Below are 13,718 nucleotides of genomic sequence, written 5' to 3' on the forward strand. Positions count from 1 at the left end.
ATTTATTTATTTATTTATTAGGGTAATTCAGAATATTATGCAAAAAGATAAATGTAAATTGAAATTTTTCTCCTCAAGGTTGCCTGTGTTCCTTGGTCAATTACTATTCTGAATAACCATAAACTTTACTGTTTGAAGTACATTTAGGGGTTGCTATGATTTGAATATTCTTATATATTTTTTGGATTTTTTTTTTTATATATTTTGAATTATTTATATTATGTATTCACTGATTCATTTTTGTTTAATTAGTTACAATTGTTGGCTGTCATCTTTCTGTTTTCTACAATATACAATCTTCAAGTACAATACATTCTGTACAAACTTGTACTTACTGAACAAGTCTGTAAAGTATGCTTGCACTTACTGGACAAGTCTGTACAGTATGACAAATTCCACTTGCAGTGTATTTGCAGCGTATAAACAGTGTATTATAGTATACACTATAATACACTGTTTATACACTATACATTGTTTATACTGTTTATAACTAATGAATTTTTTTTTTCTATCTTCTGCTGAAATATGGCTCTTTAAGAAACCTACTGAAACATTGTCCTCTGCAAGACTTCCATCAAAAGGAGATATTCTGAGGACGCTTCTTTTCCATCACAAGAAGTGGTTTCAACCAATTCATCAAAAGAGGATGACTACTTGTTTAAAGCTCCCTAAACCATTCACAAAGCCCAGTGGATGGCAAAGGCAATATACTGTCTTATGATTTACATGTTCCATCATCAGTTCACACTTATTTCAGCCAAGAAGAAAGGAGTCACAAGGATCAGCCTTTTTGTTGCACTCATCTATGCTTCATTTTCGAATGAAGCTCCTCTTGCAGAACGAGCACCTCTAAATGATGCCAAGTTTCCTTATCAAATTCATCTCTATCCAAATTGTGTTATTAGAGATGCTGCTGCAAAAGCTTTTCAATGTCGCCTTTGGTACTTTTCGGAACACTTGGTAGGATTGGCCTTCTTTGATTCATGCATTGATGACGATGTCAGGAAGGAGATAGTTTAAGACCTACAGCATCAGCCAATGAAGAAGGTTCTTAAGTGACTAGATGGTGCAAAATTCAACCATCAATTAATTTGTAATTTTGTCACACAGCGCAGGGTGGAATTCTTGGATCTCCTGCTCAACAATGGTAAAAAGGAAGCACAGTCATTCTAATAGAAACAAATTCAACATGATCTACATTGTTAAATGACATTTTTAAACTGCAAAATATAATTTGTTACAGCCGATAACATTGGTCAAAAAAATATTTAAAATTTCTAATTTTTCGACTTTGAAATCAATAAAGTCACAAAACATAGCAACCCTTAAATATCATCTGATTTGCATAAAATTGGGTCCCCAAATTATTTTTGTAATACAAAACTAGAACTTCTTTGAGGAGAACCTAAATTTTCAACATTAATATTCTGAATCACCCCAATATATATGTGTGTGTATATATATATATATATATATATATATATATATATATATATATATATATATATATATATATATATATATATATATATATAAAATTATTTTTAAAAATAACACGATGTTTTTTATTCTTGACATGTTTCGTAAAATTTATTTACATTTTCAAAAGATTATTTTACAATAATAAAAAACTCTGAAATAAATAATAAAAAATAAAAGTCTTTACAGAGAAATATTAACGGACAAAAAATTAAACATAATAAACCAATATATTTATTACGAAATAACTCGGTAAATAACCAATCAAAATAACCAACTGTCAAAAAAATAATAATAAACTGACAGTAAAATTAAATACTTAAGTTTACAGCATAATGTAAAGTTTGTTTATTAAGTGAGGGACTTTACCATTTAATGTGGAGGGCTTCTTTTATCTTTTTTATGTTTTTAACCAAACATAAATTAATGTTTTTCAATTAAACTTTTCTACAACTTGTGGTCCAGAAATATTCCTGTCATAGTCTTACTAAAGTGTTATCCAAAAGACTCTTCATTTCTCTTTAAACTATTTAATAAGTATTTGATTGAATCTTTTTTCCTGCCTGCTGGTGTCCCCATCTCAAAATGATTTCCAAAGATGATTGTATTATATTATTTCATTCATGCGTTTATTTTAAATTATTTTTTGACAGTACTATATAAGGAATTACTTTAGGGTTCACTTTTGTAACACGACGTTGTTTGTTATTTAAAAGTTAGAAAAAATATACTTTTTGAATATTTCACTCGAGTTATAGAAAATTTGTTTTCTTCTTACTTGTTATTTGTTAAATACTTGTTAGTTATTAGTTACTTATGTTATTCATACTTAATTTATTTTTAATTAACTTTAGGTAAAACATGTGGTGGTCAGAAAATGCCTGTGCGGTGTAAAAATTCATGTAGTTCTGTATTTTGCCCGAGCTACCCTAGTGCTACTTGTATAGTTGATAGGTGTAATAGTTGTCAAGCAAAATTTATGTTGTTATCAAAAGATGTTACTAATGATTGTGGTATGGTTTATTTTCTCTTTTAAATATTAGAGATTAAAAAAATTTAGTCTTAGAGATTAAAAGATTAATTAAAACAATATGTTTACTCTATTCCCTCTGTGTTACTTTTAAAGGTTCTGTTTGCAATGAGGTATGCAACACAGTTTTTGATCCAATATGCGCAAACAATGGATTAACGTATGAAAATGAATGCTTTCTAAATGTTGCACGTTGTAAATCAAAAGGTAAAATCAAGTTAGCATACAGAGGAGAATGCAGTAAGTGTAGACTTTTTAATTTTTTGGTTTGTAATATGATTTCATTTCAAAATACTAATATATTATTCTTAGTGACTGTCAAAAAGTTTTTCAATCCTAATGCAGAGTATTTCTCTTCAACACAACCGCTTTTTATTTATTTCTTGTAAAAAAAATTCTGTTCTTTTATTGTTTTTGTTTTTTTTCAAGTCTTTTAAGTCCTTTCCATGCATCAAATTATACAATTAGGTACTCTTGTTATTTTATTAATTTTTTTTAACATCTTTGATTTTACTTTTTCAATAGTCAAAAACCCTGAAATTTCTTCTAAGCTTAGGCTTTTTTCATTTGGTTCTTCAAAAATTGGGGTTGAATAAAAGATTAAAAAGTTAGGGTTGAAATACTAACTAGGTCCAATACTTAAGTAATTACAGATTCACTCCTTTTCAAATAGTCTTCTAATGATTTTTTCATAAGAGAAATTGGGTTGTTTATTTATTTTCCCATTTTCGTAAACACATTTAGTTAAGCTTTAAATATTTTATTCATATAGGCTCCATTAGGTTTGGGGCTCTAGAGATTTCTTTTTTTAAGAGAAATATAAATAAACAATGATATGAGTTAAGTTGCTTAGAACTATTTTTGTTTGACTTTTTTTCTTCCTAACGTATTATAATTGCTTATGTAGTTTTTTATAAAAAATTCATTTAAGAATAAATTTATAATGTTAAAGTGCCACAAACGCGCGACTTATTTAGATTAATGAAAGGCGTGTATAGATTTAAATGTCTAACTCTTGTACAATAAGAATATGAGAAAATTATTTTTTAATCATCCTTACTATTTAGTGGTTTACTTTTGATTTTCGTGATTAATTTTTATTGATTTTGTTTAGAACTGAATTATTTATGAAATGTTTCAAAGAGAAAAAAAGCGATTTAAAGAAAAAGTACGAATCGGCAAATGTTTTATTAATGTAATGATTATGTGAATACTAAGTTTATAGCTGTTTGTTCTATTTTGTAAAAAAAAAAAATTATAATAAATACACAATGTGGGAGTGGAGTTTTTTTTTTTTATTTAAGAATGTTTTCTCGAACGACACTTCTGAATACTTCAATACATTTATTCATACATACAATGTTTCTTTTTTCGTTGTTTTCAAAATTTTCCACGGCTTTGCCGCGCGAAACAAAGTAATCATCAAAAATTGAACGCAACTCTGTTTGATAGCGATCATTTGTTTTTACTTTTATATTGCTTGTAGAAGATCCTCCTTGAGATTGGTTTTCGTTTACACTTTCTACATCAATGAATTCGGATTCCGGTAGGTGTTTTCCCTCCGCTGTTTCTATTTCAGATTTCATTGGTAATGTTTCATCATTTTTATTAGCTTTATCACAATCGGCTTTATTTATATCACTCAAAGTAGAGTTAATTAAACACTCTAACAAAATTTCAGCTTTGCTTTTATATTGTTTTTGATCGTGAGGTAAATAGTTCGCATTAGGCGGTGGAGATGGAGATATTTTTGGTGCTGTTGGTGTGGCTTTCGGCGAAACAGGCAGGTGAGGTGTTTTAACGGGGGCGATAACTTCTGGTGAAGAAGTTGGAGAATTGTATATATTTACTGATTTTGTATTTTCTAACTTTCCACTATCAAAGTTTTCCTGTTTATCATCGCCCGTCATTGCATTTTGTTTTTCATCACACGAACGTGTTACTGCTCGCTTTTCCTCGTCTTCTAACAGTCGTTTCATTTGCTGAAAATGTCTTCCAAATTTTTTTGCTCCGCCGTCAACTAGTGTTGGATCTGAAACTTTTAAAAACTCTGCTTTTAAATTTCTAAATTTTTGACTGCATTGTTCAGCATTAACGCATGTAGAAAATCGTTTGTTTACCATATCAGCTATTATACTCCAAATTTTTGTTTTTTTTGTTTTAGAATCGTTAAAATATTCTCTATTTTCTTCATATAACTCTAGCATTAATCCTGTTTCTTCATCCGTCCAGTAGTGTTTATCGCGATTTAAAAGTTCCACGCAATAATCTCCTACCATAGGTTCTTGACTATAATTATTTTGTTCTAAAGGCGAGGTTTTGAAATAGTTTGGAGGCGGCATGGGAGGAGGGTATGGAGAGTAAAGCGAACGGTTTATAGAGTTTCTCATCACTTGAGACGATTTATTTGTTAACTTCGGTTCGGCGTAATATTTAGGTAACTTATTTTGATAAAATTGACGATCGTGTACGGAATTTCGATTTAGATCAAAACGCATATCTTCGGATAACCTTGATAGTGAGCGAAACGGATTATTGTTTTGTACAGCAGCTGGCATTTGCATGTGACTAGGGTAAAAACGCGGCATGTGACCCATCATACCTAAAGTTGTAAAACAATAAATATTTAAAATATTTTATGTATCTAAACAAATTGTATTGAATACATATTGCCGTTAAAAAAAAAACATGAATGACATGTGATAACCTGCTGAAACATTGTCTTGATAAAAAGAATCTTGTGTACTTTGCATGTTATACATACTGCATACTCTGAAACCGGTTGTCTTTAATATTCCAATGGAATAAATTAAATAATTTGAATATGAACGTTTATCTAACAATAATCTAGGTTAAAGACCCGGGAACGAAAGTTATAGAATCGTTCAACTCTCGCAACTGTTTAAGCAAGAGTATAACACTATTGGCATAAGTGCACAAATTATGCATAAGAACGACTTTTTTTACACAAAATTTTATCAAAAATTACTCTTACCTGCAAGTGAGCAAGCACCCTCAATCTTCATACACTCTTAAATTAAGCAAAATATCTTTTTAGAATATGTGAGGTGGAGAGTTTTAACTTGATAACCACAACGCACGTTGCGATCTTAATTACAGGCTGTTAAACGCAAGATCCTTCATGCATGTCGTTGGTTTTGATTGATTTATTCATTTGGAAATTTAAGAATTCGTTTGGTTCAATTATATCGCGTTTGCGTTAAATTGAATTTATCGTTTGCCTGAATGCATTTGCTCACCAAGTGCATCAAGAAGTCATTGAATACATACTCAACGGAGTTCTAAACAAAGACGAATTGAATGTTTTGATCGGCATGAAATGCTGAAGAACGGCTACATTCCTAGACATAATACTGTGAAGTACAGCGCACATATTGTTGTAATTATAAATAAAGCCACCTTCAAACCTAATAAATATACTCTATTAAAAGCCAATTATTTAAAACCATAAGTAACTATTACTGTGTTGAAACAATGAAATGCGTTAGTAGGTTTAAAGTCTGAAGCCAATAAACTAATGCATAATTTTTACAATGTTTCGTTACTGGTATTTATTTATACTTATTGATATTATTATTTATTTATGTTTATTAATATTTATTTGAAAATGATTGTATAATACGATTGATAATTGATATAATTAAAATAAAAAACTGCATTGTTAAGCAGATTTTAACTAAGTAATCATAAACTTTATCATCTGTGATTATTTTGCTGTCTCAGCAAAACTTCGAAGTCATCTGTTTCTAATAGTGAATCTTCTGAGAAATTTCTTTTACCCAAAGAAGATTTTATTAATAATCTTTAAACCTAAAGCATTAAGTTAATGATTAAAATAGAACTTCATTAATCATGAAGTAGCCAATTTTTTTTTTTAATATTTAGTGGTTATATAGTTATAGAAATAGCTTCTATACAAATTGAGGTACATAGGTTATGATTTTATTCTCACCCTGCATCAAACTGATTTTTCTGAAATAATGTATTTATGTTTATTCGAATATATTTGATTTATCAAAATAGCCATAAATAATTAAGATTTTCTGAAGAAAGAACTCCATTTGATGGATTGATAAAAAAAAACTCCAGTCGATGGATTGTGGGAGAATTTAGGAATTTTAGAAGTTTTTTATACATAACTTTTTGTTATTACGGAATTTGATATTTCTAATTAAATTAAATATACTTTTTTTAATAGTTTATTGGGGAAGGAGGGGGGGAGAGGGTTGTATTTATTATAAATATGTTCTATCGTATTTTTTTTATTGATTAGTATGTATATAGTATTCAAGCATGTAACTGGTTTTTTTCGGGGTCACATTGGCAATGAAGGGAAAAGCAATCATATTGGTTTAAAAATAGGAACACATAGGTTTAGATCAGATTTGAGCACATAGGTTTTGATCAAAGTAGGAACACAATCAGTCATATAATATTACAAAAAATACCGAATTAAGTCCAAAATGCTTGAGATGTAATAACATAGATGCAACTAACAATTTTTGCTTTGTATAAAATTGTTATACACGCGTTTGAAACGATTGTTTTTTTTTTAATTTTGAAACATATTGTACAAGGGGCCATCAATAAAGTACGTACGCAGGTATGGGGAAAGAGGGGTTCCCAAAAGCGTACGAACGGGTATAAGGGAGGGGGGATAAGTATTAAAGACAGTACGTAAAAGTCCTAAAATTAATTGATTTTTTTTTTTTAAATATTTAATTTCACGTGTTTAACAAACCAGTATTGAGTTTTTTTTTCTGAATTCAAACAAGAATTTTTTTTTTTTTAATTTCCTTATAAATAACGAGAAGAGAAAAAAGAAATCGAGCGACAATGGTTCCAAATAATTATTTTTTTATTTTTCGCAACGTAATTTGATTGGTAGCGAGATGCAAAAAAGCAAATAGATTTTAATACATTTTAAGTTTTAAATAAATACATTATGTAACATTTTAAGTTTTAATTAAGTACAGAGATATGTCAAATAAACTAAATGTTTTTTTTTGTTTTTAATGTTTTGAAATATTTATGCGTTGGGGAAGGAGGGGGAGGGCATTACTTGAAAAAACATAATGGTTAGTACGTACGCAGAGGTAGTGGGGTGTCTTCGAAAGCGAACAAGTTCGTACAAGACGGGGTCCTAAATCTGTCATTTTACTACGTACGTACTTTATGGGTAGCCCCAAAACTGAAAATGAAACTTAAGAACAAAATTTTACTTCATAAGCTGATTTTTTAAAAGAGGCCATGTGGTGCTTATGTGGTGCTTATGTGGTGCTTATGTGGTGCTTATGTGGTGCTTATGTAATAATGTTTTAACCTTATTATTTTTTTGTCATTAGCAAAGATATCAACAACTCTAAATATCTAAATACTTGAAGTCAAATCTATGTGCTCTCAACTGCATTTTTATTTTTGAACTATATAATTATAATCATTTCGAAATATTGCATCTTTAAACATTTAGTTTTTATATAAATCTTTCATACCATTTTATTGCATGGAAAAATACTAATGACAGTGAAATTAAAAAACAAAGTAAAATGAAAAAACCAGCAAATAAAACATGCGTTATTGTTTGCTAAAAAGTTTTTTTTAGTTTACCGTCGTTAGTACTTTTCAAATCGATATTAGGTTATTAAATATAAACTTTTTTTTAGAGTTAAAACTTTTTGAATTTTTTTGGTGCCAAATATATTGTTGCAAGCGTTTGCAAAAAACATGTTTTGGCACAAAAAAAATTTGATTAAGAACTAACTTAAAGCTTCGTTTTTACCGAATTAATTTCCTTTCCTTTGAAAAATTTTCTCCAAACTTTAATAAAAAAAACCTTTTGTTCTAAACTCTTTTAAAATGGTGGACATCTTTTAACTAATAGTTCTAAGTACAACTCTCTCAAAATAAAAACATCCAGTTGGCTAGTATAGAGTAGCATCAAATGTCAATTAAGTCTAAAAAAATACTTTACAAATTTTAAATTTCAACGAAATCGTAGTAAACAGTCACAGAGTTCCATGTTTTATTTTAGCCTAAATGGCATTTTTTTAACCAAGTTGAAAATCTTTTGAGTGAAACAATAAAAACAACCTTCCAAGCAGTAAACAAAAATATTTTCCCAGCAGCGACGTTTAAAAAAGATTGTGAATGAATTAGTTTATAACTTCTCATAGCCAGGTCTTCAAAACAACTTTCAAAAATGAACTTCCTTTAACTTTGGTCTTTATCTACCAAGCATCAAACATAAAAATAAAACTGTTTGCTCCTGATGTTGAAATTAAAATATACGTAAGTCAATTGTCCTTTTATCAGTGGAACTTAGGTCTTGGTGTAACGTTACAATGTTCGGATACAGAAACAATTGAGGGGCACTTCGACAATAAACAGCTTTCAAGTATCATTATTAAAGATTAACAAAAATTTTCTTAAAACTGTCAGATGTTATTTTAACATTCCTCAACAAATAAGTAGTTACTTCTTTATGTAAGCCAATATATTTACATTATCTAAAAATATCGTCGAGAAACCATTTTTCAGTATGTGATAGTTGTTCTCTTTGATAAACTTACAACTCCTAAAAATCTTATGTTAATTTTGAAATCACTCATTACTGCTATTGGTTATACTTTCAATAAATTCAAACATCAAATTTGAAATTTGCGTATTTTTGCTTTGCATGAAATTATTATACACGCGTTTAATACAATCATCTTTTTTTTTTTAACTTAAAAATATATTGTATAACCTAAAAATAGAACTTAAGAACAAATAAAACACTAAAAAAATCCATGTGGTGCATATGTAATAGTATTTAACCCTATTATCCCCATATATGAACTCACCGTACTTGAAAAAATTAAAAAAACCATAATGGCTGGACTATTCCCTGAACTCGGCGTTGATGTCTCTTTTAAACTCGGCGTCAAAAAAATGCTCAGATGGTCAATAAAGCATTTTTTTTTAAAAAAAAGATTTATTTATTTTAGAATAAAAAGTAACTAGACCGTTATCAATTATCTCCAAAAGTATCAGCGGTCATTTCAAACAATTTAAATATTTTACCAGTAATAAAATCATTTCTTCACCATTGACATAAGACATATCATCATCTGGGGGTCTCATAGCAATGTTTTTCAACGGAATATTATTCATTCTTGTCACTACTAATTACCTTAGATTGATAGATATATAATCTTTTTTGTCAATATGATTTTTTTTACAAAATTGTTAACGTAACAAATTGACTCGAGCAAGCAGAAGACGAATGTCTTATCATCTTGCCCCGTTAATTTCAATTATATTTTACAATCAATATCAATTAAATAGAAGATAAACACAAATTATAAGGTATTTAAATATATATAAATATAAGAACTCGTATAATTAAAATAGCCAAGTAAATGTATCTTTACAAATATAAATACAATTAAATGCATTTTTATAAGTATAACCATAAACATTTCCATATATTGTGTAAATGAAAAAAAAAAATTTCAAGACAAGTAAAAGTTTTTTAAAAATAAGAGATTGTTTCAGTAATGTTGAGGTCAAGTAACAGTTGTTTAACAACTTATTTGTGAGAAATGAGTTCAACAATTGTCGTAAAGACATTTTTGGAATATAGTAGTTCTGCTTAGAATGTTTTGTTTCTTTTTTTTTTTTTATACATGTTTTATTTTACAACTACAAAGTAATTACAAGTTACCAATCACTAATTGGCAGTAAAGATATACATATTTAAATCATAAATTTAAAGTTCAAAATATACGAGGTAAATAAAAATATAGTTGCTTACAACTTCGAGACATGAATAAAATAAATACCAATTACAACAACATAATAACGTGTAAGTAAAAATAATCCAAGAAATATACCTCTATATTACTCCAATTAAAATAAAAAATACAATAAATAAAGATAAATCTGCTGATTTTTTGGAGGAGAGTTTAGATGTTTCACTATAAGTTTATTTACCACATTTCGAATTAATGTTAGTGTATAAATATGATAAAAACAAAACTTGTGTAAGATTGATAACAAGAACTACTTATTTGTAGTCATCGGAAGCTCGCAGAAGACTTAAGTCATTCTTGTCATCGAGTACCTATTTCTTAGACGTGTAGTACACATAAAAAATCAGTTGCATACGTGGTATATATGTTGCATACGTGGTATATATGTACGTGTTACATATATACCTTGTTATTAATATTACTTTTATTACCAATTTGTATTAAAAGTTGAGTTACATTTGTTTATTTATTTATTCAAATTTAAAAAAATTCCTAACAGTTGTTTAATTTGATTATTGTAGTTTTTAGCTTTTTTTCCAGAGAGTGTTCGTTGTTTAAGTTTAATAGTGATTCGTTTCTGGAAACTAATTTGTTAAATAAGTAGGGACCACGATATGTAACTGAGAATTTTGAGAGTCTTGTTGTTTCAAAAGGTATCTTAAAGTTGCCTGTTGCTCTTGTATTGTATTTATTTATATTGTTTTTAAAAAATATTTATGATCAATTTTTGATATATGTTTTGATATATGATCAATAAGTTGGAAGAATTTAAGGAATATTTTTGGAACCAAATTATTTTTCAATTTAAACATAAGCTGAAGGATGCTATAGATGTTTTTTTCATAAGTATAAAGAATTCTCAGTTCTTTCATTATTTGTTTAGCACTGGCATATCCATTTGTGAATATGCGGCATACTTGCTTTTGTTTTTTATAGTCTAAGGCTAGTTTTGATTGGTAAGTACTTGCCCAGGCAACATTGCATTAGCTAATATAGTTATGAACAAATTCAAAGAATAAACTTTTTAGACATACTTCATTTAAAATATACTTAGTTTTATGCATAATCCCAGTGCTTAAGATTTTTGATTTTCTAACAACTTGATATGCTCTTTCCAGCTAATATGTTCATCTAGAATATCTCCTAGAAACTTCACAGAAAATGTTTTTTTTAACTTCACTTACGCTTCAACCAATCACTTAGCTCTTCAAGCTCCTGATTTACTGTGTTAAAAATAGTTTTAATATTTGAGAGAGTGTAGAAAGCTTGGTGTCATCTACAAAAAGAATAAAATTCAGTATACGAGAAGATAAGTTTATGTCGTTAATATATACAAGAAAAACAAAAGGACCAAGAAAAGATCCCTGGGAAACGCCACAAGTGATGGTTTCAAGGGAAGTGTAAGTTTTATTGCAACATAAAGCTTGATTCCGATTGTTTAGATAGCAACTAAACCATTTTGGATTTTTATTTTTTATACCATAATAACTAAGTTTGTATAGAAAGATCTCGTGATCCACTGTATCGAACGCGATCCACTGTATCAAATTCGTCTATTACAAAGTCCACTTCTTTTAAATATGATTTAAATATTTTTTTACTTTGAATTATTTTATTAGCTAGTGTGTTTCGATATTTAAATGGTTTGGCAGGGTATTACCTGGATCAATCTTTTTCTTTCCAATTACTTCTTTTATAACATCCCATTTTTTTGTTATTATCAATATTTTTTTATTATAAAAAGGCTTTTTTAACTTTTACATTTTTTTCATTTTGTAATTTTTTTTTTAAAAGAGTTTTTGTTTTTTCTTGGAAGATTTGATGAGGCCTTGTAAAATCCATGGACTTTGTAAGTTTTTGAGCATGCCACTTTTTTCTTGCTTTGAAAATGCTTTTTCATACGCATTACTGAACTCACAGATAAAATGTTCATAAGCTTTATTTGCGTCTTTGTAGTTAATAAGTTGTTGCCAGTTTATTAGCGATAAGTGACCGGTATACTATTTTTCTTTCTTTCTTTTATATATATATATATATATATATATATATATATATATATATATATATATATATATATATATATACTATTTTGTTTGGTATCCTGTCAGATTTTTCTTTGCATATTGAATTAGAAGTAAAAATGATCACTTACATCGGTTTTTATGATCTCACTTTGAGTGTTATATTTTGAAAAATTATTAGTTAAGATTTGTCTATGAGTGTTTTAGTTTGATGAGTAACACAAGTTGGTTTGTTAATTAATGGTAATATACTATGTTGATAAAGAATATTTATAAAGCGTTTAATTTTATTATCAGTTTTTATGTCTAAAAGGTTTATGTTGAATTCCCCCATTAAGTATAGTTGTTTATTTCTTACAGTTTCTAAATACTGTTCTAAATATTTTTCAAACAACTTTATATCACCACTAGGTGGTCTATATACTGCGGTAAAAGAAACGTTTTGTACGTTTTTCTTATTGTTAATCAGTTCTTAAGTTAATGACTCATATTATTTTCTACGATGGCTAAGATTTTCTGCTTTTTTAAATTTCAGTGTATTGTGGGTAAAAAAACATATACCACCGCCCATACCTTTACCTCTGGTTTGATGAATTGATTTATACCCTGTCAATTGAAGATTCAAATTCTCGATTCGAAGAATCTCAACATTACAGTAACAAGACTCAATATCGATATCTTTAAAAAGATTTATATCAAGATCATTATTTTTATTCAAAAGTAGTGTATTTTTATTATCAAAAATCTCAAAAAATTTTGTTTTAATTATTTTATCAGTCATTTTTATTATTAAATTTCTATATCTCTTTTATGAGAGTAAAAATTAGTACTTTTACTTAATTATATCTTTCTTGGTAGATACGTTTTTTAGTTTATTGTACCTTATTCCGACATTTTCTCCCTTTTCACTTCTTTGTTTTGCCTCAATAAACAATTTCTTCCTTCTAATTGCTGTCTCTCGAGAATAATCTTCATTGATGTAGATGTTTAGTCTTTTTAGACGATGATGGCTTCTTTTAAAATTTTAACTTTTTTAATCTTAGTAGTTTCATTATTATAGTTCTAGGTTGTCCTTCTTTTTTGTAATCTGTGCGGTAAGCTCCATCAATTTCAACTTCATTGGTTTTTAATGTATTAAAGTATAGTTTTGAAACTTTATCTTCTATCTCATCCCAGGTTTCGTTTATACTTTCGGTAATACCTTCTAATCTAAGGTTGCTATTGTGAAATAACATTCTATGGTTATCATTGTCAAATAACATGTTTGTCAAATAACATTCTAAGGTTGCCGTTGTCAAATTAACCTTGCCATTGTCAAATAACTTTGTCGTTTCTATTACAGTATTGTAGCTTTGAGCGCGTTTCGCAGACATT

General features: G+C 28.2%; 2 protein-coding genes across 5 annotated transcripts in view; one reads left to right on the forward strand and one right to left on the reverse strand.

Annotated features, from left to right (window-relative positions):
• The window catches only part of LOC101241534 (uncharacterized), a 72,047-nt gene extending 68,183 nt beyond the window's left edge, over nucleotides 1–3,864 (forward strand). For both annotated transcript variants that reach the window (XM_065806077.1, XM_065806078.1), the window contains exons 30-32: nucleotides 2,334–2,492; nucleotides 2,606–2,749; nucleotides 3,624–3,864. In XM_065806077.1, the coding sequence (XP_065662149.1) occupies nucleotides 2,334–2,492; nucleotides 2,606–2,749; nucleotides 3,624–3,640 (320 nt within the window). In that variant the 3' untranslated portion in view covers nucleotides 3,641–3,864. The remainder of the gene's footprint in view (nucleotides 1–2,333; nucleotides 2,493–2,605; nucleotides 2,750–3,623) is intronic.
• On the reverse strand, nucleotides 3,784–5,987 carry LOC100202089 (uncharacterized). Of its 3 annotated transcripts, none has more exons than XM_065806080.1 (2): nucleotides 5,505–5,987; nucleotides 3,784–5,111 (listed from the first exon to the last, which is right to left on the reverse strand). In XM_065806080.1, the coding sequence occupies exons 1-2, from the start codon at nucleotides 5,533–5,535 to the stop codon at nucleotides 3,805–3,807; spliced, it is 1,338 nt and encodes a 445-aa protein (XP_065662152.1). In that variant the 5' UTR covers nucleotides 5,536–5,987; the 3' UTR covers nucleotides 3,784–3,804. The 3 variants fall into 3 exon arrangements, with proteins under 3 accessions (XP_065662152.1, XP_065662151.1, XP_065662153.1); XM_065806079.1 differs by lacking the exon at nucleotides 5,505–5,987 and adding an exon at nucleotides 5,217–5,464; XM_065806081.1 differs by lacking the exon at nucleotides 5,505–5,987 and adding an exon at nucleotides 5,221–5,417.
• Between the last annotated feature and the right edge of the window lie 7,731 nt (nucleotides 5,988–13,718).

The sequence above is a fragment of the Hydra vulgaris genome, chromosome 09 (assembly GCF_038396675.1).
Source record: "Hydra vulgaris chromosome 09, alternate assembly HydraT2T_AEP".
NCBI lineage: Eukaryota > Metazoa > Cnidaria > Hydrozoa > Anthoathecata > Hydridae > Hydra > Hydra vulgaris.

Excerpts from the sequence above, each read along its gene's own strand:
- LOC100202089 (XM_065806079.1), bottom strand. The coding sequence starts at position 5,271 with ATGTATAACATGCAAAGTACACAAGATTCTTTTTATCAAGACAATGTT. Across the intron at positions 5,112-5,216 it reads TCAAGACAATGTTTCAGCAG|GTATGATGGGTCACATGCCG; the intron begins GTTATCACATGT and ends TTACAACTTTAG.